We start from the raw sequence: 23,924 nt of genomic DNA on the forward strand, positions 1-23,924 counted from the left end.
ACAAGCCCTTTGATTTCATGTCTTTTATTTCTATTTCTAAATGCATATAGCAGAAGCTTCCCACTCCATGCATGCATGGCTTTCCAAAAATCTAAACCAGAGAACTGGATAACTACATTGAACCATAAAAAAATCTCATACCTTATTATGCAATCATATGTCACATATATACTTTTGGCACATGTGCGCGCACACACACGTGCAGAGAGATGCACGCACTTAAGTTTTCAGTCAGCCTATGTATTGGGTTTGCGTGGCAAGGTTTTGGTAGCGGGGGGGCTACAGGGGTGGCTTCTGTGAGAAGCTGCTAGAAGCTTCCCCTATGTCCGATAAAGTTAATGCCAGCGGGTTCCAAGAGGGACCCGCCGCTGGCCAAGGCCGAGCCCATCAGCAACAGTGGTAGTGCCTCTGTGATAACATATTTAAGAAAGGGAAAAGAAGTTACAGGGGAGTAGCAGTTGCAGCCAGAGAGAGAGAGGAGTGAGAAGATGTAAGAGGAACAACTCCGCAGACACCAAGGTCAGTGAAGAAGGAGGGGCAGGAGGTGCTCCAGGCGCCGGAGCAGAGATTCCCCTGCAGCCCGTGGGGAAGACCATGGTGAGGCAGGCTGTCCCCCGGCAGCCCATGGAGGTCCACGGTGGAGCAGATATCCACCTGCAGCCCGTGGAGGACCCCACGCCGGAGCAGGGGGATGCCCGAAGGAGGCTGGGACCCCGTGGGAAGCCCGCGCTGGAGCAGGCTCCTGGCAGGACCTGTGGCCCCGTGGAGAGCGGAGCCCAGGCTGGAGCAGGTTTGCTGGCAGGGCTTGTGACCCCGCGGGGGACCCACGCTGGAGCAGTCTGTTCCTGAAGGACTGCGCCCCGTGGATGGGACCCACGCTGGAGCAGTTCGTGAAGAACTGCAGCCCGTGGGAAGGACTCACGTTGGAGAAGTCCATGGAGGACTGTCTCCCATGGGAGGGACCCCACACTGGAGCAGGGGAAGAGTGTGAGGAGTCCTCCCCCTGAGGAGGAAGGAGCGGCAGAAACAACGTGTGATGGACTGACCCAAACCCCCATTCTCCATCCTGCTGCGCCGCTCGGGTGGGGAGGATGTAGAGAAAATCGGGAGTAAAGTTAAGCCCGGGAAGAAGGGAGGGGTAGGGGGAAGGTCTTTTAAGATTTGGTTTTATTTCTCACTACCCTGCTCTGATTTGACTAGTAATAAATTAAACTAATTTTTCCCCAAGTCGAGTCTGTTTTGCCCATGACAGTAATTGGTGAGTGATCTCCCTGTCCTTATCTCGACCCACGAGCCTTTCATTTTCTCTCCCCTGTCTAGTTGAGGAGGGGGAGTGATAAAGCAGCTCTGGTGGGCACCTGGCATCCAGCCAGGGTCAACCCACCACAGCCTACCAAACAGGGAAGCACAACAACCCAAGCTATAATGGTTATGTTGATGAGAATCTAAAACACCCTCCAGATCTTTATATTTCTATAAAGAAGACACTGTTTAAATAGATACTTTACTCTGATTTCTCAAGGAAACATAACTATTTGTGAAGTGATTATTTTTGCATGGTGTGAGAGGACACTACATTCTTAGTGTTATTCAGAATATTTTTTTTTTTGTAAAATGAATTAACTTTTTTTTCTGCTAGAAAATAGGTAGTAATATGACCTGTACTGCTAGAAGCCTCAATTTTCTCCCATTAGCCACAATGGGAAAGAGATACAATAATTAGTATTCACCACTACCTTTAACAGGATTATTAGGATAACGAAATAATGAAGTATCATCGAGGCTTCAGGCATTTGCCTTTGGCAGGAAAGCAGTCACTCTAGACTCCCTATTAGTCAATAACGGGGGAAAAAACCCCAGAAATATACAAAGATTCAGGCCATTTGAGATCTCAATCACCCTCTAAAAGTGCCCATTTCCATCTGTTAATACAGTAAGTGTCTAAAGGAACCGGCTTTTATTTTAGGTGATTTGAGTTAGATGCCTGAAGTTATGACAGCTGAACACGAGCCTAAGCATTCAAGTAATCCTTATTGTTATATCCAAAATGAATTTGACATTAGCTGTGCTTTGAAGGTGCTTTTAATACAGCTCTTCTTCTGGAGTGTTTGTTCAGTTTTATTTAGACAGAAGGCACAGATGATTTTACTCGAAGTTTGATATAGTGTTGTCTTGAGTTTTAACTACAGTTTCATATTCACACTTTTCTAAAAGCATGTGACAGACATTTCCTTTACCTGTTCTTTGACTGGAGTGTTGACATTTGATAGACACTGCTGGCAGACAGCCAGAAAGGATTTCACAGTTTTCCTCAATACCAACAAGTCCTCCTAGAATAAACGTTAAAAAGGTACAATATATAAATATTAATAAAAGGTTGCTAGGAAAAAGCAAAACAAAAAGATGGTGATAATTTCATACATTCAATCCTACAAACTAGCCATACAAAAAGGCCGTGAAAAAATATGCTATTCATAGAGCATAGAGTAAAACAAGTCATTAATTTTCAGAGGAATGACCCAAAGTTTCCTTGTAATAAATAATAAAAAAACCACTACATTCCTGAGTTAAATGGTCTGTATTTTATATTGAATGTAAATTATAAATGTTTCAGAACAAAAAATTTAATACATCAAGGTCAGCCTACCTGGTGGTTTATAAAGAATTCTGTACTCAGATAAATCAACATGAACAAAAAAGTAAAAAACCAATTAACATCTCAAGTTCAACAAAAACATTATCCTAACTGCCCGCAGACACGGGAAAAGTGAAGGCAAATCACAGAAATCTTACGAGTTATGGAAGAAGGAGGGAGGTTTGTTGATCTGGAGAAAAAAGGATTTGTGGGTAGAAAAGATAAATGAATGACTGTTCTTGATCACCTGGATCTAGAGACAACTGATGCGTATTTTAAATGTGGGTACCAGAAGTGGCAGGTTCAATAGGAAAGCTGTGTACTTTGACCTGGGGGAATTAATGCTGTACCCTGATGAATACTTATTTTTTACGGATAACAAAATAAACTAGTGAAAACAAATCAAAACAAAACGTAAGATACTGGAGCATAATCATAAGAATACAGCAAGTAGCCACATGGAAACAGCAAATCAATTACAGAAGAAAAAGAAGCCTCCTATGTGAAAAGCTAGGACTGCCTCTATCGTAACCAAGAAATGTACTGAAAATGTACATGGGCTTCTTGGCACATAAATAGTTACTGTTTTACAGCAGTGATAAACCAAACTCCAAGAAGAAAACAAGAACCAGAAATCACTAGGACTTCATTGTAGCTTCAAGTTTTGTGAAAAGGACTAGCTTTGTCAGCATCAATTCATACATTCTGCTACTCTGCGTTGCTCAGGTGATACAAACGCACGCTTCTGCCCTGCCTGCTCCTGCCTGCCGTACCACATGTCTCCCAGCACTCAGATCTCCTCCCGTGCCACCAGCAGTTCTGCCAGGGCCCCACAGACGACACCATTTCTCACATGCACATGGGACTGTTGCTTGAAAGACCTTTCCCTTCCCAGTTTTCACCTCACTGGTTTCATGTAAAGGAAGGATAACAGCCATTAATTCCCACCGAGACTGCTGGCCTACCGATCCTGCAGACTTTCCTCCACGATACCTCTATCAGCTTTCAGATGGAAGACAGTGTGCCCTACAGAACAACATCCAACCTAAATCTAAAGAATCTACATAGTGTACATGCAACATTTTCCTTGCTAAAAATTCCAATTTTTAATTATGCTGGCTGTTCAGTCTGTGTGTCTCATTTCTAGTTTTAGCTTTTCTTATTGCTTCCTATCATAAGATCTTGTTATTCTTTGTTTACTGAAAAGCCTTTTTGTGGTCCATATGTTCTTCCTGTACTGGTTCACAACAGAAGGCAGGTCTGCAAGCATGCCAAAGCACCCCAAGTGTTCCTAAACCTCTGAACCTCTTAAAATCTTCAATAGAGTGTGATTTCTGATATGGACACTAAAGGTCTATGAGCTACCTCACGTTCCTATTCCTAATAAATTTTTCTCTGATAATATAGCCAAGGATCCCTTGTGCCACTGCATTACCCTGCCATTACATGATCTGTAAGACAGCTCTGCTCTGTTCTAAGTCACAACTTCCCACTGATCAGCCGCCTTCTTCCCAGATATAAGCCTTCCATTTGGCAGCATTAAAATACCTCTTTGGGTTTTTTTAATCGTATTTTGTTTACCAATTGATCTATATCATCCACATTTTAAATGCCTTCACTTTACCTTCCGTGATTATAGGTAAAAATTATCAGTTTTGAGCAGAGAACGGATCTCTCCTGGAATGCATCAGAAGCCATCCCACTGTGTCATGACTTCCCACGTACAACTTTTTTCTAATATATTAATCAGCTTTGAGCTATTGAGTATGAATTACATTAAATTCACATATTCACTTGAAATGCAATGCGGTACTAATGTCTTACAGAAACCGGTATTTCAACTGGTTTCCTTATCAGTCAAAAATGCAATCTTCTCAAGACAAATTTATTTGTTCCTTATAGTCTTATCTCTTGGCCATGTTCGTTCCACCCTTCAGCCTTGTACTGACTGTGTTTTCTATCAGCCAGTCCAAAATTTTACCTAGGACTGATGCCAGGCTTATCAGTTCACTGTTACATAATCATCTGATTTACACCTTTAAATACCAGGATTACAATCACTTTAATAACTTCCTACTTTCTATCACCATTATCTTCCATTTAGATGTTAATGAATTCAACAGAGATACTAAAACCTATGAAAAATCCTATATAAAGGTTAAAAAGTGAATGAGGATGCCTCCCGTTCTTCTGTCAAAGAATGAGTAACACATAGGTACACATTATTTATTATCCTCTCTCTTGATAGCATGACAAAGATTCATTTTGAAAAGTTACAGACAGCAAAAGAAAGCCCGACTGAACAGTGCAACAGAGCCATCTGGAACTTCCCTAAATTTGGAGAAATCCCCAGACTACTATAGAGTAGTAATTTTTTTTAAAAGTGAAAATGGGAAGAAAAAAAATTCATTAGATTTGCAGGTCTTTTACCATTCTCAGGCACACAGCCAAGGCTCTCGAGGTGTGATTACCCGATATGCTGGCTTCAGCAGAAAAACTGGGATGAAAAAATTTTACTGTCCTCTTGGTTGCTAGGGTAAAACCATGGGGTCACACTGTGAACTGCATCACTCAAGTGACCCAGGATAAAGATAACCCTTTCTTGAACTGTACAGTGTAATATCTTCAAATTTAACTAGTCCATGGCAGGAACAAGAATGAGCTGCTAAGAGCAAGGACTTGTATTGGCTTTGCCACCACCTGTAACCGGAATCACAAGACTGCTATCTAAAATTCTTCAGTTATTTTCTAGCTTTAAATTGAAGCTTGTTTTTTCCATTGAAGCCATTTAGAAATGCTGTGCTTTTGCTAGGTTCATCCACCAAACCCAATGCTTTTCTTTCTGTTTGCCCACTGCCTTTCCCCTAAACTACTGATTTGCAGTATTAACATCCTTCTCCTTGCAACTCCAACTCTTCGATAGACTTTACAACGTTCAAGAGCCATTAGCTTTCAACTCAACTATGGAACACCATCAAACCTTTTGCACTTTGTGACTCTTTTCCTCCCTTCAGCATTTTGTGCTTTCATTGTGCCCATATAAATATTAAAAGTCATCAAGTCACTATGTTGTTGTTTAAATCCTCTCTACTAATTCCTGTGCCTACTAATCACTTTATAATAGCTATGCATTTGGCTAGTCTGGCTGCTGCTCATTCAGAACTGTTTCGCCTTTGTCTTGCTTCTGAATGTTTGCTCCATTCATGCTTTTTTTTTTTTTACTAAGATTTTGGACTCTGTTCTTCTGCAGATTTCCTTTTCATTACATACATGTACAGTGCACAGTACAATGGTCCCAGGCACCTGGTTTATTGAATACATGAAGAAATCTAGATGGGAACAACTGTATAATCTAATCCCCAAGTCTCCTACCTCAAGATTGTACTTGCTCCCCAAGATCTACAGACAAAAGAACTCTTGCTGAGAAATTACCAGCTTCCTTTGAAACCATCCTCAAATCCCTTTTCACTTGAAGAACAGTTCTTCTCCAGGCTACAACAGACTGCTCCCACAAACTACACAGTATAAACCACTTTCCCCCCAATACTGTGCTGTTTACCACAAAGAGCACTAGTCTGCTTACTGACAGCCCGAACAGTCATGGCCTCAACCTCCTCTGAACAAGGACAAGAGAAAGACTAAAGATTAGAGCATTAGACTATGGATATTTCAAGGCTTACACGTTTCGTTCTTACCTGCTGCAACCTTCTTTTTAGTAATCAATTTTTCCTTTCAGATTTTAGACACCAAGATGACTCCATAGTACGCCCTTTTTTCCACAGGCTACCTTGAAAAAATTCTAAAATAACTGTCCCAATTCTATGTTATATTTAAGTTAACTGGTGGAATCTTTGTTATTGGGCAGAGAATCTGGACTTTCTAACTAATTCAAATAATCAGCAATTATCATCCTTCTATTAAAATGTCTTCGAAACATTTTTATGCTGATATCACTTCCTTAAGCTCTATGATCAAAACGGTAATCTACAAACGATATTACACAGTGTCGGGGAATCTGCAGAGCACCCTCTTGCTAACAGCCTGGATAAACAACAGCTGATATGATGAGAACATCAGTGCAACAGTGCCTGGGAACAGAACACCCAAAACTGCCTGTTCTGAGGGGGTGTTTGCTTAAAAAGTGGTAATGCTAAGAGGAAAGTTAATAATGAATTTACTTAAAATGACCAGATTAAACAGTAACCAGGAGATTACCAAGAAACTTTTGAGAAAAGGAGGAGTCACCTTGTAAAGAAGTATAAAAGCAGCATGAAAAGTTGTGATCATGGAGAGGAACCTCGGGGTGGAACAGAGCAGCAATCAAACCAAGTCAGACACCCCAACATTGCAACCACTGCCTAGGCCTGGTGACACATCCTCCCTGCTGGAAGCAATAATCCATCTGAAAGACTGTCAGTATGGGGTGCAACATGCAGGAACCCACACCTCACAGTCACATGCACGTGCTTGGAGTGCTTTGTGGGCGTGGGTACACATGAAGCTGGAGCACCCACATGACCAAGAGCAGCTACATATAAGCAGGGGATCACGTGCTCCCAAAAGAAGAGCAATGGGCTTGTACCTCATATTTCCTGTGAGGAGCGTGCACGTGTAACTCTAAATTGTGTGTGCGTCTTGGGGAGGGGATTAGAGTAACTTGTGAACAGTTACAGAAGGGTAGTTCGAAATTTGTAGGTGTTCGTTAGCATTATGAAAGTGTCTAGTATTCTGGTTTACCTGCTGCATAGCTGATACTTATCCTGGAGATGTGTTGCACTGGCTGCAGGTTAATTATATGTTGTTAATAAATCAATGAGCTGACTTGATCCTAATTTGATTTAAACCACAGGAGTCAAACAGTTTTTCCCTGCCACACATATACAGCCTACAGACCAACACACCTAGCCTCATGTAGTCAGCCATAATCCAAAACATACCCAACAGCTGTAATATAAAGTATCTCTCAGAAAGCAATGTGCCCTGGGCTTGGGCATAATGCCCAGGACTGTTTCCAAACAACGGCAATCCTCTTAGAGAGGCTGTAATTTTTGGAAGAGCCATCTGAACACCAGATAACGAATAACTTCCTTCCAAAAAGATTCTCTTCCCAACTGTATACCCCTGGTTGTCATGTATGACTCTACTCTAGAACCAATACACAAAATTATTAAGCAATTTTGAGCTCTACTCAAAGAACTCACTCTGAAAGAAATCTTACCAGAACCACCCACCCCGCCCGCAAACTCCCTGCAATAAAATGTACACCTAATGGATGCAGAGCATACCTCATTAAGAAATGTAAAACTTGCCTATATATGCCCACTACTACCAAACTAAATACTTTCTCCCACAGAACATTAACACCCTTGAATCCTGTACTTACAATTCCAAAATGTTAATATACTTTATTCTGTGCATTGAATGCCTACATGGTAACTAACTACGTGAAACAGAGCAGCTACTATTCGCCAGCATGAACTCACACGAATGACCCAGCTGGCAGCAGATGAACATTTCTTACAAATCAATCCCTCCATCTCTGATCTCTCAGCCTGGATGCTCAAGGGAAATCTAAAAAATCATCTTCTAATCACGAGCCTGGAAACAAAAATTCATAAATCTAAGGGATACAGAAAAACAAGGACTCAAGATCAGTTTTGTGACATATTATAAATTCCCTTCTCCCCATTAGCCTTTTCACCTTCCATCTTCCTTCTCTTCCCCACTATCCAGCTCCTACTTCCCTCCTACTGTCTTACACCTCGACTTCCCCTGCTCCCACCCCCCTACAGGTACCAATAACCTTTTCCTTTTCTTTACCTCATCTGTATCTAAATAGAAACCAAGCAATTGTTCTCAGCTTGTATTTTGCTTTGTAATCTTCTGCTTTTATTTCAAACCTGGAAGGCTTGTGTGTCCACAAGCCTCTCTAATTTTTACAGCTATATTCATTGGTCTATTAAAGATACCACTTCAGCCTACAAACCATCACCTCCCTCTGTCCTTAGATCATTACAGCTACAGCAAAGTAACACTAGAAAGCTGGAAGGACCAACATATTAAAACACTGTGTCAGAAATGTTCCTGTAAAAGCCTGAATACCTAAAAAATGCTCATGAAATACACTATTTTTCATTTTGAGATGCTCATGATGCTCCCGTTGTCTTCCCATATATCATACTTTAGAAGTGAACCACTTTAATGTCTGCTAATTTGTAAGCCTAAATCATGGCTTATAAAACAACCACGGGCAAAATGATCTCCTAATGGATTAAACGACAGATATACTGCAGATCAGATTTATTTTCACAGTGAACAAACTACAATGGAAAGTTTGACAGAAAAAAAACCCACACAGAACAAAATGCTACAACCACATCAGGTTTGTGGATTTCTCTTTATCCCATTTCTGTTGGGAGCATACCTGAAGTTGCTGGCCAGGTATGAAGAGCTGAAGGGCATTAATACAGGGCTTCGAACTAAGCATGCAGAACACTCATTATTTTAGTAAGGGGTGCGGTGAAACCCCAAAACAATAACAGCTCTCTAGGTTAGAGTAATTATGATGTTCATTGGGGATTCCAGAAGCAGAATTGACTTGTACTTTGAATGGTCGTTCTTGATGGAGCTTTCATAGTTCTTTCCATTCCTATGAACTACATTATGACTAATATGAATCAGAATACTATTAGAAATACATGAAAGATCAAGGCTATTCTGCATTCACCTCATAAAACAATGTCTCATACAAATGTAACCTGTTCTGAAAAGGTAGGCAAAGCCATACAATTGCAGTAAGCTTGTCCGCAAGAAAAAGCCCAGTCACGGAAATAAATAAAGGTCTTTTTCAGTTTAACTAGACCATCATGGTAATATTGCAAACAACAGTCCACATTAATACTTTGACACCAAAATGCAAAGCTTCTGACCAGGTCCTATGCAGATAGATGCTGTATGTGTTAGTCGCTAGCTGCAGTTTATGCTAAGTATGTTTCTTTTGCTATAATTTAGACACAAGAAAACATGAAACTTTTTTCCAGCAATGGTGACAGCTATCACTCTGCACCATCTATGTCATACTGCAGCAATTTACTGTATTTAGTTCAAAAAAATGGAGAAATGCAGTGAAGGGAGATGAGAATCTTACCGAACGCTCTGTGTCTTGGCATTTGCACCCAGAGCAAGGCAAGACTGGGCATTGCTGCTCAAGGGGCCCAGCAAGTAGGAGGACAGAGTTGTTGGGCATCTTCAGGAGTGGGTAAGACACCTAGCAAGACCCAACAGTCAAGAGCACATGGGGAAAAATTTAAGAAAGGTGTTGAAGACAGTGTCCAGGCTTGGATAGTCGACCAGGTGCTCTAGGTGCACCTGCTCTAAGTGCTTAGTTCCTCATACCCAAGTCACTCACTACACAGGTAACCAGCAGTCCAGTTTTCCTTACTAGGGAAGCATTAGAATGAGGTTTGGTGTGTTGGTTTTGTGCACTGAAGGGCTGAAGCAATGTATGGCCTCCTGGATTTACTTTTAGTTACTTAGCTCCTTCTGTCAAAGAGAAATTTCTCCCTAAGGATAACAATGCTGCTAGCTAGGAGGACTTCAGATGCTTTATTGTGATGAGATTCTGAGTTAATTTAAATGTATTCAGATGTATTCAGTTTTCTTAGTTATAAGGAGTCAAGATGTAATAATTATATACTACCAGCATGCTAAAGAGAAAGAAGCTAAAGCAGCTAAGAGGGAAAATGGGAACGAAAGCCAGAATAAAGAATACCAGTTATTCTTTTTTTCTAGCAGCTATTTTAAAATGTCAAGATATGTCAGTATTCAAAACCACTCAAAGAATTTACAATGTATTTTTATCATTTTTATGTGCATAAAATGGCTATTTTAGTAGTATTTTAGTATAGCATCTTTTTCTTTTTGATGCTGATGGGGAAGTACACTTACTACTTTAGTTTTCATACCATTTTAATTTGATGTATTACTTCTGAAAAAGCCCTAAAAAGACAGGATATTGGCCCCTGATCGAGAAAAGAGCTAAGGAAAGGTCCTGGAAAAGCTAAGTTTAACAAACAAGTTACATGTAACACTTGCATGCACTTACTTTTTATTAGTAATCGTTACTGCTAGTAACCTTACATTTATACTTAGCAACATAAAAGATTTAAGTAAAAGGTAAGCAAGGTAAATACACATAAATGTTAAGTTATCTGTGGTGTACAGATCAACAGTACTGCTTACAACTATTAGGTAAGCACCGTCAACATTACTTATCCATTCATGCAAACTGCTGTACACACGATAAAGTGCATTAAGTATCTTCAGCAATAAAAATATAAAAATCAGCTAGTATAAAATCCTGATAAAGACAAGCTTCCACTGTTTGTATAGCTTATTTAGACATATGCATGATGTTAAATAGATCCTGAAACATCGAATAAATCAAAACACCAACATTTTATATCTATTTCACAATGACATAAAATGACGGTACATTGGGTGGAGTTACAGAGAATCAGGTCTAACGCATTTTTAGGCAAGTTGTGTTTCTTCAGTAAAATCTGTATGATCAAATGCCTACTTACTTTGGAAGGGGAGCCTTCAGTGATTTTCACCAGCTGCCAGAGAATAGAGTAATGGGAACACTGCAGTGCCTGAACAACTATCTGTAACAGAGGGAACACAAAGAATTCCAGCACATTGGACATACCAAGCATATCAGTAAAGTGTATGTAAAATTTATAATGCATTTTGAGGAAAAGAAATAGGAGCAGCTCTAAGGCAGTACTTTTTGTTTTCAAGGATATTACGTTTTTCCTTAGTCAGTCTGGTGCAATAAGAAACCAGCCTGCTACAGGTGAAAAAAATACTATGTAAATGCTGGGAAACAGAACAGAAAACTGTGCATTAGAGTACAGCAAAAGGTGATGTCACAGCATGACAGAAGTACAATCCAACATCTAAATATCTCAGTTCAAAAGCTGTTTAAATACCTCTAAATCTGACTTCACTAGTAAAACAGTCTGGAAATTTGTTTCGTTGTCAAATGAACGTGTAGCTCAATTTCTAAAAAAAAGGGAGGAAATACAAATTTTCTCATGGAGAAGACTAGCCTCATACTTATGGTGCCCATAAAAGCATCCATGGTGTCTTTTTAAGATTTCAAATCTATATTAGGTGCTAAAAATTTCATAATCTTTTTGGCTTGAAGACGCTTCCAACAGTTTGTGGTTCTGTGCAGAATAAATCAAGTTTGTAACAGCTCTAATCACTTCACAAAATACTTTTCGGAAAGGTATCACCAAAGACTAAACCATTCTACAGACCTTCATGAGAATTTTTTTTTTCCTAAATGAAGCTGAGTTAGAATTAACAACTGGCTTCTAACTGAAATCAAATTATAACTTAAAATGTGTTGAAATGATGGAGTAGGCAGTCTGCAGTTTAAACTGGAATCCTGGGAGAATGTGACATGGTCGCTGTGCTCATCCATGAGAAACTGAAACCAAACTAGGAGGAAACAAAGTCCATGATGTGTCCACTAAAAGAACTCCACTGGAAAGGCTGGCCAGCATCCCTGCTAAATGTTCTTCTTGTTTCCTGGTTTTCATAAGCTTCACTCTTACCTTCAATGCACAATAATCGTTTGTTGATAATTCTAATTGCAGACAAGGTTTACAAATGTTGAGTTTCAGCGTAAACATCATGATTTATGCATTGCTTTCACAGCCAGGAACGGTAGTTATTCCTTACTTTACAGATGAGAAAGGTGAGGCAAGTAGCTCAAAAATCACAGAATCCAAGATTTTTCACCTCCTGAACAGTGCCTCACTAGAATATAAATTTCATTCAAAACTCTACGTTTTTCCTAAATAACTGAAGTCTAGTGCATTAATCTTTTGAATTCCTCTACGACTACACTCTTTAAAACTTTGAATCCCCAAATGATGCAGTGCAGGTGTTGCTAACTGTACCTGTTCTGGCATAGCTCCGTGTTCAATTCCAGTTCTTAGTAATCTGTAGCAGTTACTGAACAGATCCCATTTTGTGAGATCGTGCGCACTAGAACGAGAGGTAATAAAGAGAGATTAGTTGTGTTCCTCAAAACTCCACATCACAGCGAGAATATAGTCTGACCCGGCAGCTCAGTGAGCTCTGGTATTTTTGCAAAGCTGAGACAATACAGCCTGCTGACAAAGCAGCTGCACCATTAGTTCACACCATGCTAAGAGCAGAAGTTAGGCTTTCTGATAAATGAGGAAAAATGTTCTACTACATGGGATGTTTGTAAGGAGGAAATAAACTCTCTGCATGCCACACATCTTTAAAGGTTACTAAGTGTAGCTACAAGCTCCTCAGTGTTGCCTCTAAACCATCTTTCCTCTTTGGTTCTAAACATTGACAGAACTCCACGAGGCACATTGCAGCAGAAACTATGGCCAAACTCAAGCAATAAATACGGAATGAAAAATGGCTTTAAGCAAAATAAAGTTACATATTTTTCTGCCATATCATTTGGAGAAAAATAATATACATTATCACTAGACATTAAATATCTTGAAATATCTAAAGTAAGACAGCATCATATACATGTACATGAGACAGAGATGGTGGTTGCCACCCCCCATTCATTGTTTCACATTTTAGTTGTACCAACTTGATTCGCCAGCGAGAGGAATACAAATGAGATCAGCAACATAGATTCTACAGCCTTACAGACCTCAACAGCTTATGATAAAGCTTTTTTAATACAGAACTGAGAAATACAGAAGAAATTACAAAATATCAGGTTGCCTGAAAGACAAAAGTTCTCTTTCACAAAATAATTTAGGTTTAACACATTCTTCTGCAGTAGAACTAAACTGAGATAATTTGAAAGCATTTATAATGTGTTTATAGAAGAGCAAGCCACCTCAGAACAATCAGAAACTTGGTGATTAAAATACTCACCTGGAAGAAGGGATACTCAGACTGAATTGGTGAGTCTAAATTCGATAAAGCAGTCTCTTGTATCTGGCTCCCTTTCATCCCAGCCACCTTGATCACCAAGATATACTCACTTTTCCCACCCCTTTGTGTCTGCCCTGCTTCGGAGCTGCCTGACTTTGTTTAAATAATTAACTACCCTGCTCGGCCAGAAAGAATAATTCTCTAGTTCCAAAACAGACAGAGGTTGAACTCAGGACTGGGAATGCCTAGATCCTGTTGAAACCCCCAGTATCAAATGCTTCCCAGTCTGGAGTAGGTTAGCCCTGGAAAACCTCACTGATCGAAGTCTCACAGAAAACACAACAATTAATGCCCTTGTGCTGATAGCAAGTGAAGTATGCACTCTAGGGTTGTCTCATTAAGCCAAGGTGCATCTTGACTTCTAATTCAAATCCATGAATATAACAATAGGGAAACTTAGGGGAAAAAAAGGAAATAAAAATGTAAACATACTCCCCTCGCCTTAGATTCTGGATGGTCTTCAAAGTATGAAAATAAAACGTTTCATAGATAAATTATAGGCTGTCAGAGAACTGTCTCTGACTAGTGATATTAAGCACATAGATGCTGCTTCAGCAAATCACAGGGTAGCTAACAAGGCAGAGTTGTACCTCCTTAATTACAGCGCTGTAATTAAAGCAGTAAAAACTCCTTGGTGTGCAGAGGCAGATACCAGCATAGATCATCCTACAGAGAATATGAAAGGAAAAACTGTCTCATTTCTGCCTTTTCATTTTAGAGTCCTCCATGTCATGCAGCCGTCAGAGGGGGCACGCCCCATTGGCCTGACAGCTGGGGACACCTTAGCTCTTCCCGCTCTGAGCCTGGCCTTACAGCTGATCTCAGGAAGACCTTTTCAGCTTCCAAAGCTGAAAAATTCTAACTATATACAAGTTGCATAGGGCTTTTCAATACAAACTTCCTTGAAGAAGAGCCTCCACATTAAATTTAGGCATATTTTGGTACAACTTTGTCTCTTGAACTACTTAGCAATCAAAATTACAGTTATAAAGGTACCTTGGACACAATACAATTCTCCACAGACGTTCAGACTGACACAGAGGCTCCTAGAATGAAAATGCACACAAACCAGAATTTTCCCTTAGTCCCTTCCATGTCAGAGAGTCTTCATGGATTACAGGAAACAAGGCCCAACATTTCATCAAAGGTTTCTTTTCATCCCTGTAGATAGCACTGCCTGCTGGCGCACACTTCTGCCAGAAAGTAGTCAGATGAAGTAAATGTACCAGTTCCACAGTGTTTCTGAAAGTGCGGCAAGAAGCAGCTTAGAAAAATTCCTTTTCGAAGAGGCGATCTCTCCACCCACAAAACTGTCTCTCTTTAAAGAGGCACAAAGTGAGAGAAGCTATACCTTGGGCTTTGAACAGCTATGCTAGATACAGTCCAATTTCTCTACTGAGGTTTCATTTATCATCATTTCTACTTCATCTGGATATAACAAGCTCTGAGTAACTCAGTCTGAATGATGTACTGGTGAACTATCGGAAAAAAAGTTAAGCAAAGGGTTTCTGCAACAGGAAGACAAGATCTGCTGGTCTGACCATGAATTTACCTTTCTGGGAAGTTTCCTGACTGGTCATGCTTATACTGATAAAAACACGATGAATATCTGGAGAGTTGCTATAGCCACTGCAGGCTTATGAAGTCAGTGTGGAGGCAGGAAGGAATCAAATTCCTTATCATATTTGAGGACTACTGAACAGTGATACCAACAATCCTGGTTTCTAAATGTGAAACAATTTTCTGTATACAAGACAGCATCAAAGGGCACATCCAGAGTAATGGAGGTGATGCTTGAGATTCACGTGTCTTGTATTGAATTAACCAATATTTTGCAGCGTACAAACTGCTACAGCACCAAAGTGTTATGTGTGAAAGCTCAGCTGAATTGGGCTGGAGTCAGTATAGAAAAATTGCCTCCATGTACTTAAGAACAGAAAAAAATGCTATAAATATCAGTGAGACCCTGGCAAAAAAGCAGCCCAAGTATATACTCCAGGTGTTCTATTCAGAAGACCTCAAGAAAATTTATTATTATATTCTGAAAACTTGGAAGGAAACTGTGTAATGTTGAATTTCTTTTGTATTGGAATACTGATATTCTTGTTTGATAAAAAGACATGAATTAAACAGTGTGCTGTGAGCCCTTTGTTGCCATGACCCTCTCAGAAAGAGGATTAGCTCAGCCTTGGGAAATCTCAGTGTAGAAGCTTTTTGGTCTGGAATGGTTTTCTGATAATCCCCTACCATGTTTTTTTCTACCTTGCTGGGCTGCTTTTTCCTAAAACAGGAAGAAGCAGCAACTACCAAGGAAACACAAGCACAGGTAAGGTATAGTGGAGTTTCTCTCACTGGAAGAAGAGGGGGACTTGTTTCTTTTCGAAGCCTCAGCAACTACTTTATCAGTGCACTTTTAGAAGATCTGAAAGGTATCAGTTGTTAGCCTGAAATTTCAACTTCTTCCATTGATTTAATTTCTTTTGGCTCCCAGTTAATGACAGACGATGACAGTATCAGACAACAGCCACCGTTTGAGATGAGAACGCACAATGTAAGTTTTGAATTGAAGATCCTAATCTCATAGCTAAAGGTTCGGCAAAAATTCTGTCTCGGGTGGTATGTTTCCTTTCACAAAGAAATCACATCAGATGTAACATTCAGTAGAGTAACGAAAAGATTTCATTAATTCGTTATATGCAAGCAGATATTAATTAGAAATTCCCATTGAACTATAATCATAAACAACAAATCAGCTGAGAAATGATACACAGCTGCTCTTCAGCTCTTTAGCTTTGATTCTTTTCTCTTTCCTGTTTTTTGAAGGTGAAGGTAGATGTCCCCGACCCCGATCTGTATGTTATTCTACAAGGCTTTCTTTATAGTCTGCATTAATTCTCTAGAGATTTGGAACCCTAAAGGAAAAAATACATACGGGAGACTCTCAGAAAAACCTTAAGATTTGTGCTGCTTTCTTGGATGTGAACTATAGCTTTCACCAGTCCTCTCAGGAAAGGCAGAAGTGGCTCCAGCGTGTTACCAGGGAGACTGAAAACCTAATTTGCACATGTGTCAGCCTGCTGCACTACGGAAATTAGTAACGATTTAATGATCTCTGTGGGACTCTTGTTGAATGGAAACAAAGAGTAGATATTTCAGAACCATTTCACACAATTATCCAATGCAGAATTCAGGATAAGTGAAGACTAAGCACAGAAAGAAGACAGAAATGAAATCACTAAAAACAATTTGTACAAAAGAGGTGGCAGACGCAAGGTCCTCTCACATCTTGTGATAAGGAAGAAATGATTTGTGGTGCTCAGCCATCTGCATATGAAGCTTTCTTACATGCTGACCAGGAGCAATTACTTCATACACTTGATAGGAGGGGAAGATTAGGTCTTTGTGCTATGCTCCAAAATTCACAGTTCAAGTGAAATTTTCCAGGTTGCTCTACAAGTTATGAGGGTGCCTGTAGGTCTAACTGAGAGCAGCAGGACCCTGAAAAGCTGCTGCCTGGTTCCACTGAGCTGGTTCATGCTTAGTGAAGGAGTTTCTGTGCAATCCACACAGTTAAGACTTTGCCAACAATTCAACCAGAAACTATTCCTCGCATTTCTGCAGGAAGAGAATGCATCCTCCAGACTCTCACCATAAACTATTAATTACTATTATTATTACTACTGCTTATTTCTACAATTTTGAGGAGAAATACCTCAAAGGCATTGAGAAACTGAGAGAGACAACTTCCTCCAGGGCTCTCCTATGCTGAGGCTCAAAGCACAGATCTGGCCTGCATCCACTGGTGCCAGAGATAAGAAATGTCCCTTGTGCACTGACGGACTGTCATGCAAGGGAGTATGACTTTTACTAAGACACTCATAGGTACAAAAGCATTTAGTGCAAGGGATGGTATGCCACTTACAAATGAAATCTGTAAAAGTAATGGCATTAACTAAGCGAGGACCCAGATTAATCCAAACAGTTATACTGACAAATACCACTAATTGTTCGTCAATCTCTATTTCATATTTCAGGCCATTTATTTTCTCATTTCTTAACACTAGACATCAACTGATACTCGCTGAAATGATAAATTAACATAGTAAATTTTTGACGGAAAAAAATCACCTACTTGTGAAAAGAAGTTAACCTCTTCAGTGTGGAGAGCACATTGTATATGTCATCATCATCAGCTTCTTCTCCCTGAAGATGAAAGGAAATCCATTAAGAGAGTTCAGCAATCCAGCAGAATACATTACTCCATGGGGAGGAACAGATTTGAGGGTTTATGTTGACACCAAAACTGACTCCCAACTTTCCCATGACTTTTATCTAGATTCCATAATAATATTATTTAAGTAATCACTGCATAGCACTAGGAAATAAGCAAGATCATCTGACGATATTCAGCAGTATCACTGTGTTAATACTCAAACCAGTATCCTCTAGCAGTAGAAATCATTCCCTAGAATAAAACTGTAGTTCTACCTTATTTTACAAAAAGGACTGAACCATCAGCTTGAACCATCAGCTGATGAACGTGCTACAAGAATAAAGCCAAATGCCTGCCTTGCTCCATGCCAGAAACCTGCAGATGTCAAGAGCAAGTTTTTTAGAACGATCAGTGGGAAAATTTCTTTCTTTTCATATCCTTCATTGCTGTTCACTGTGTTACACACTGTAGTGCACGACAATCACATTATGTGTACAGACTGACATACGTTCAGAACTGGATGGAAGTTTTTTTTTTTTTAATTTAGATTTTACAAATCTGGGGAAACAACAGTCCAAGAATAAATATTGCACAATTCAATAAAAACTTTTCATTTAAATTTAATTTTTTATTTCTGGAATTTTAAAATACCACTATCCTAGTATTTTATACAAACTAAACAGCAAATTCTCTTAGTGAAACAAGTGGAAATAAGGTACTTCTAAACTTAATTTTTCCAGCAACTTTGTGGAGGAGAACGGGTGAGTCAGAGAAAGAGCAGCTGCTGTACAGCAGGACAAATCTAAGTGTTACTGTGTTTGCTAACTGAGTTTGGGATTATGGTTGAAAAAATTATCTGTGGACGCCTCAGCAATACTAAGAAAATGGTGAGTAGATCTTTTCTTGGGTGAAACTGTCCAGGGAACAGAATGCCACCTCTGAATCCTTGAATGAATCCACGGATGAATAACGTCTATACAGCTGAACAGTGTGGAAACTTCAAGGGGGCTCTTCCAAAAAAGCTGCATGTCCTCAGACAGACCTAATTTCTGTTTGTTACACTGGCTGTTACACGACTGTCTCCAGAGAGAACAAACATGGCATTTGCTCTGGAGAATTTCCAAGATAAAACTATGAGAAAAAGCTGAAAGGAGACATTTTCATAATGTCTTACTTGTTGTAATGACAGTATAACAGAAATGGCAAGTCAGTGTGAAAGAACTGGGATTCCACTTGCTTCTTGGTCTGATTCTTGAAAAAACCCATAGGCACTTTCGTCCATCTCGAGGCAAGACAGTGTGAATGAGATGCTTTTAGCTGATCTGAGCTTGGCTGTGGTGACATAAGCTGAAGGTTCTCCAAGAGCCAGGTTTGGAGAAACAACGTAGGAGATCTGTCCCTGCGTATAGAGCCAGACTGAACCTTGGTGTTGGATGTGTGGATAGTGAAAAATGTGAGGACCTCACCACAGTTCCTGGACCTCTGTCAGCGGGTACCAATGGAAAGAGCAAAGGCCACTATTTATGGTGATCAAGTGCTGGGCATCTGGTGTGGAGAACTCGGCTGGTTCTGAAGCTGAATCTTTGTGCTGGCAGTCCAAATTTAGCCCTTTTTGCTACCCAAGTCAGCAACAGATTCCCCAAGGCTTTTGTCTGGGAGTTTTTGGTCCTGTTGGCCAGAGGTGAGGAACTTCAAAAATCCACGGCTATTAAAATAGACAGCTAAGACATGTAATGTGACATCAGCTGAAAGGATTCCCTTGCCACACACAGATGGACAGACACGTAGCACAAATTCTGGAATGTCTTTTCAGGTTCTGCTCAGAAGTTTCTGAGAAAGTACATATAAAATGGCAGACAGGTAGACAGCAAAGTAAATGTATTCTATTAAACAACGTACAGTGGCGCACTAACTCCTCTGGGTTGTGGAGTGCCTGCTTCCTGCATGCACTGCCTTTTTTACTCATGTACATTCCTACAGCAACAGAAAAATTTTTATTTATTCTGTAATGTGACAAGGCATATATACAGCATGCCTGTATGTGGCATATTGCTTAAAGATAGAAAAAAGCTTGTTTTCTTTAAAATACAATTCTAAAATAGAGACTGTAGCTTAGCTTTCTATAAATGTACATCAAAAATTAAATGTATCTGCCACAGTGCGTGACTAGAAGTGAAGAAAAAGATCTATGCAGCCCTTAAGTTATGTTTAAAAAGCATGAGAACTACAACAAATTAAGTAGTGCTACACAAAGTTAAATTGATGTAAAGCAAGAAAAAAAATGAGTAAGGTTTCTATTCTTATTTAATGTATTGTGTCTCGTGCATTTTGAAGGATAAATTCTTACAAGTAAATCCCAGGTACCTCCAGGTTTCAGACCTATATCTTTATTTCATTCTTTCCAGAGCTCTTTCTATATGCCATTATAAATATTTTACTAAATCCTCTCTTCCATTCAAGACATAATCCAATCTTGATTCTGCTGCCTGCACATCTATTTGGGACTACTGGAATCACCACAAGCATTAACGTAAACGCACCTTTCTCTGCATTTTTCATCAGCTTTCACCCATTCATCCATTTAATTTCTTATGTGGACTGTTTAAATACCAGACTAAATTTTGAGAAGCAGGATTGTCCTGTGGTCTTTGTTTTACAGCACCAATGCTTTGCAGGCTTAATGGCTAGTCCAAGGGATTTTCTACATGGAGAAATAGCTCCAAATAATTATGAAATAGTTGCTGCTGCACTAACATCTTCAGATGGATAATTTAATGACTTGGTAAGAATGTTTTTCTGCAGTTTATCATAGCATATTTTAAGTAGTCTAACGAAAACAAACCTCCTGCAGCAGATCCTCTACAGAATGGTTGAATCGATCCACAAATTCATCAATAAGCTGGCTGTGGGCTATGTCAACTCTGTTCTGGATTGTATATTCTTCACTACAGAGTATGCTGTAGGTTTTGCTGCAGGCTTCAAGAACATCTGATTCCACATGCTTTTCCACAACAAACTTAATCTGTTTCAGTAAGGCATCCAGATGCTGTAGATCAGAAAAGCAGTTCAGCTTTCACCTTACCTGAACAATGAAACTCAAAGAAAAAGTCATTCAAAGAATACACCAAATCAAGGTTAGATCAAGTAATATGCCAAATGAAGGCACAGTACTGTGTGACTAGAGTAGTAATCAGATACTTGAAAGCAACCAGACTTCTTGCCCAATGTACTGTACCTTTTCCATTCTGCCCGTGCTATAGATTTCCAGATCAAAATACTGAGGGATTTGCAGGAGATTTGCAACCTTCTCGGCATCAGCGGAATACTAGAACACCATTGAAACAAAACAAAAAAATAGTGAAGTAAAAATAAACACCTACACTACAGAATGAAAAGGTTTAGACAGTTGTAAATACCAGTGAAAGATTTTGTTGAAAAATGTACCTTTGATAGCAACATAGGAAGTGCAATAATGAAATGCTCAGTCAATTTATTTCTGTCATCTATCTGAGTTTTTCTTTCTTTTGCTGTCAAGACCTGCAAGTGATCAAATATAACTAAAATAAATACAATTTCTGCATACAGCATTCATTAATTTTTCTAAAGTTTATATTACAAACAAAAATCCATGCAAGTGTATTTTTAATAAATCAAAAGAGGAGGGAATAAAAAACTCAAACACATTTGGACTGAAGAGTGATTAAATGGGAGGACCATGTGTCCTAAGAAGCCGTGATTGAAAAGGAAAATATCATATCATCCAGCATGATATTGTCTCGACACATCAACATTTTTTTAGGATTGAAATTCAAATATAACCCAAGTCAGTGGAAGTTTTGCTATTGCTTCCAAGCGAATTGAGCTCTGGCTTTCACACATCAAACAAAGTGTTAATGTAAGACCTCAGGGCGAACTGAAGTATAATTAAGAAAACCAAAACCAAACCACACTGTAACAGTGATTTTCATTAGCAGATTCATGGCCTCATCTCTGAACTGGAATGTAATTCTCAGTGAGAACATACATCCAAGTTCACAGAACTCATTTACAAATTTCAGTGACAGATACACTGAAGCTACTAATGCCGTCATAGCAAAACCACCTTGAAACAGTGAATAGAGAGACAATAATCAAAACAGCATGCTTCATAAAAGCTTAGATCTGGCTTCTTGGCTTCAGAAAAGGAGAGAATACTTCTGAAAACAAATAACGATAATAAAATACTCAAGTTAGCTAATGATTTATGTATAGCAAAGCTGCCAGACTGCACAATAAGGGTTACAAGCTGAAGTCAGAGAAGAAACTATTTCACAAGAAGGTGAGTGCATAATTAGAAGTCTGCTCCCATTTCAACTCAGAGAATATGCTAGCGAGATGATGAGAACATAACAAACCTCTACTGACAAGTCAGAGATCCCTGCAGTTACCATCCCACAACTCATGATCTAACTGAAAAGAAGCAAAAGCTAAATGTCATACCTACATCTCTCTGTAAGTGAGGAGGAACAGCTGGAAACAAAATGTGTGCTTGGATGACAGGTAGCCTATTGTGTCAGCAGGAATCCAAAACAACCATGGAAGTGAATGGGAACAGATTTGTAACCAGGGTAAGAAACCACTTCCATAGTACATGGCAGACAGCTGGATACATACAGCAGCAACTGCAATTCCTGTACCAACTCGCAGTGCGGCACCACCCGTGCCAGCAAAAGCTGCTAGCTCACTGGAAGGCAACACAAATGCAGCTAGCAGGTCAGGCTCCCACCCTCCAACAACCCAGCCATATTCTGGTGACCAAATATTGCTATTCACGGTGCTATGAATTAATCTGGGTCGCTAGGATGATCTCAATGCTCTTTCCATCATCCTTCAGAAGGTGAAGTTTATTTTACTGAAGTGTTTTCTTTACCTTCGAAAAAATACAGACATTGAAAATCTAAGACTAAGCAATTTGCTGAACTTAAGTGAACTGAACTGTAGATCTCTTGAGACAGAAAAATACCCTGAAAGCTAATGACATTATTTGGTGCTCCAAACAGAAAATACAAACACGGAATTTTTGTTAATTTTCAAGGTTGCTTTGTCTGCTAGAAGGGTTTGCGGCTAAAGATGAAACACAGTTCAGTTGTGCTTACAATACAGTTTTGGTAACACAGCATAATACATGCTTGTGTTAAGTATGAGTAAGTGCTTACACAGATTCTCCCCTCACCCCTGAAATGTTTCAATAAATTAGGAATTTCTTAGAATATGCTTTATAAATTAAGGTACATAAAGCATGTTTAAATTGATGGTTTCTTGGAGCTTTTCCTGGGATGCTGTTTCTGGACATGAGGCTAATCTGGTTTTGGCACATAAAAATTAAGAAGGTAAGTAACTGCACTTAGTTTAGCAATGAAGAATGCTAAGTCTATCTCCAGATTTCACCTTCATTAAGTTTGTGGCTTTAATAAACTAGTTACGATTATTCAGAACAGAACCTAACAGAAGTACCAAACGTTCACATGGGTTTGTTTCATTTTAGTCTAACCTAAGTAAGAGGGGGACTACCAAAAACCAGGGAAATATATTTGGGAAGCTGAGACTCTTTTGGAACATGGATGCTGTATTTATGGAGAATACAGCTGAAAGCTTCTTGATCACCCCGACCTTGTGACTCATACTGAAATGCTTAAAAGCACATGCCTAGCTTTAGGAATGGACTTCCACTGATCCTCAGTCACTATAAAATAAACGAAAGAGGCAGCTAGATTGCAATATGGCCAGAATGCCCAATTCTTAAATTTTTAGGGTACTCAGTGGAAGAGGCCAAAGAGGATGGATACATAAAACCACAGATGCATTCAGGTTGGTCCCAGTCCCACCCCTCCTGCTCAAAGTAGAGCCAGCTCAGGGGTCAGACCGGGGTGCTCAGGGCTTTGTCCAGTCATGTCTTGAAAACTGCCAAGGATGGCAACTGCACAAACTCTCAGCTTCTGTTCCAGTGCTTAACTACTCTCATGATGAAGATACTGTTGGCTTTTTCTGCAAATTTTACATCTCTATTAGCAGCACATTCCTTTTTAT

At 39.6% G+C, this 23,924-nt stretch overlaps 1 protein-coding gene across 1 annotated transcript in view; it reads right to left on the bottom strand.

Annotated features, from left to right (window-relative positions):
- The window catches only part of STAG1 (stromal antigen 1), a 200,526-nt gene that overhangs the window by 26,900 nt on the left and 149,702 nt on the right, over positions 1–23,924 (bottom strand). The window contains exons 17-23 of the mRNA XM_050902898.1: positions 21,303–21,395; positions 21,094–21,183; positions 20,701–20,904; positions 17,778–17,848; positions 12,610–12,697; positions 11,221–11,301; positions 2,238–2,330 (exon numbers count right to left, since the gene is read on the bottom strand). Of these exons, the coding sequence (XP_050758855.1) occupies positions 2,238–2,330; positions 11,221–11,301; positions 12,610–12,697; positions 17,778–17,848; positions 20,701–20,904; positions 21,094–21,183; positions 21,303–21,395 (720 nt within the window). The remainder of the gene's footprint in view (positions 1–2,237; positions 2,331–11,220; positions 11,302–12,609; positions 12,698–17,777; positions 17,849–20,700; positions 20,905–21,093; positions 21,184–21,302; positions 21,396–23,924) is intronic.

The sequence above is a fragment of the Gymnogyps californianus genome, chromosome 10, assembly GCF_018139145.2.
Source record: "Gymnogyps californianus isolate 813 chromosome 10, ASM1813914v2, whole genome shotgun sequence".
NCBI classification, from domain to species: domain Eukaryota; kingdom Metazoa; phylum Chordata; class Aves; order Accipitriformes; family Cathartidae; genus Gymnogyps; species Gymnogyps californianus.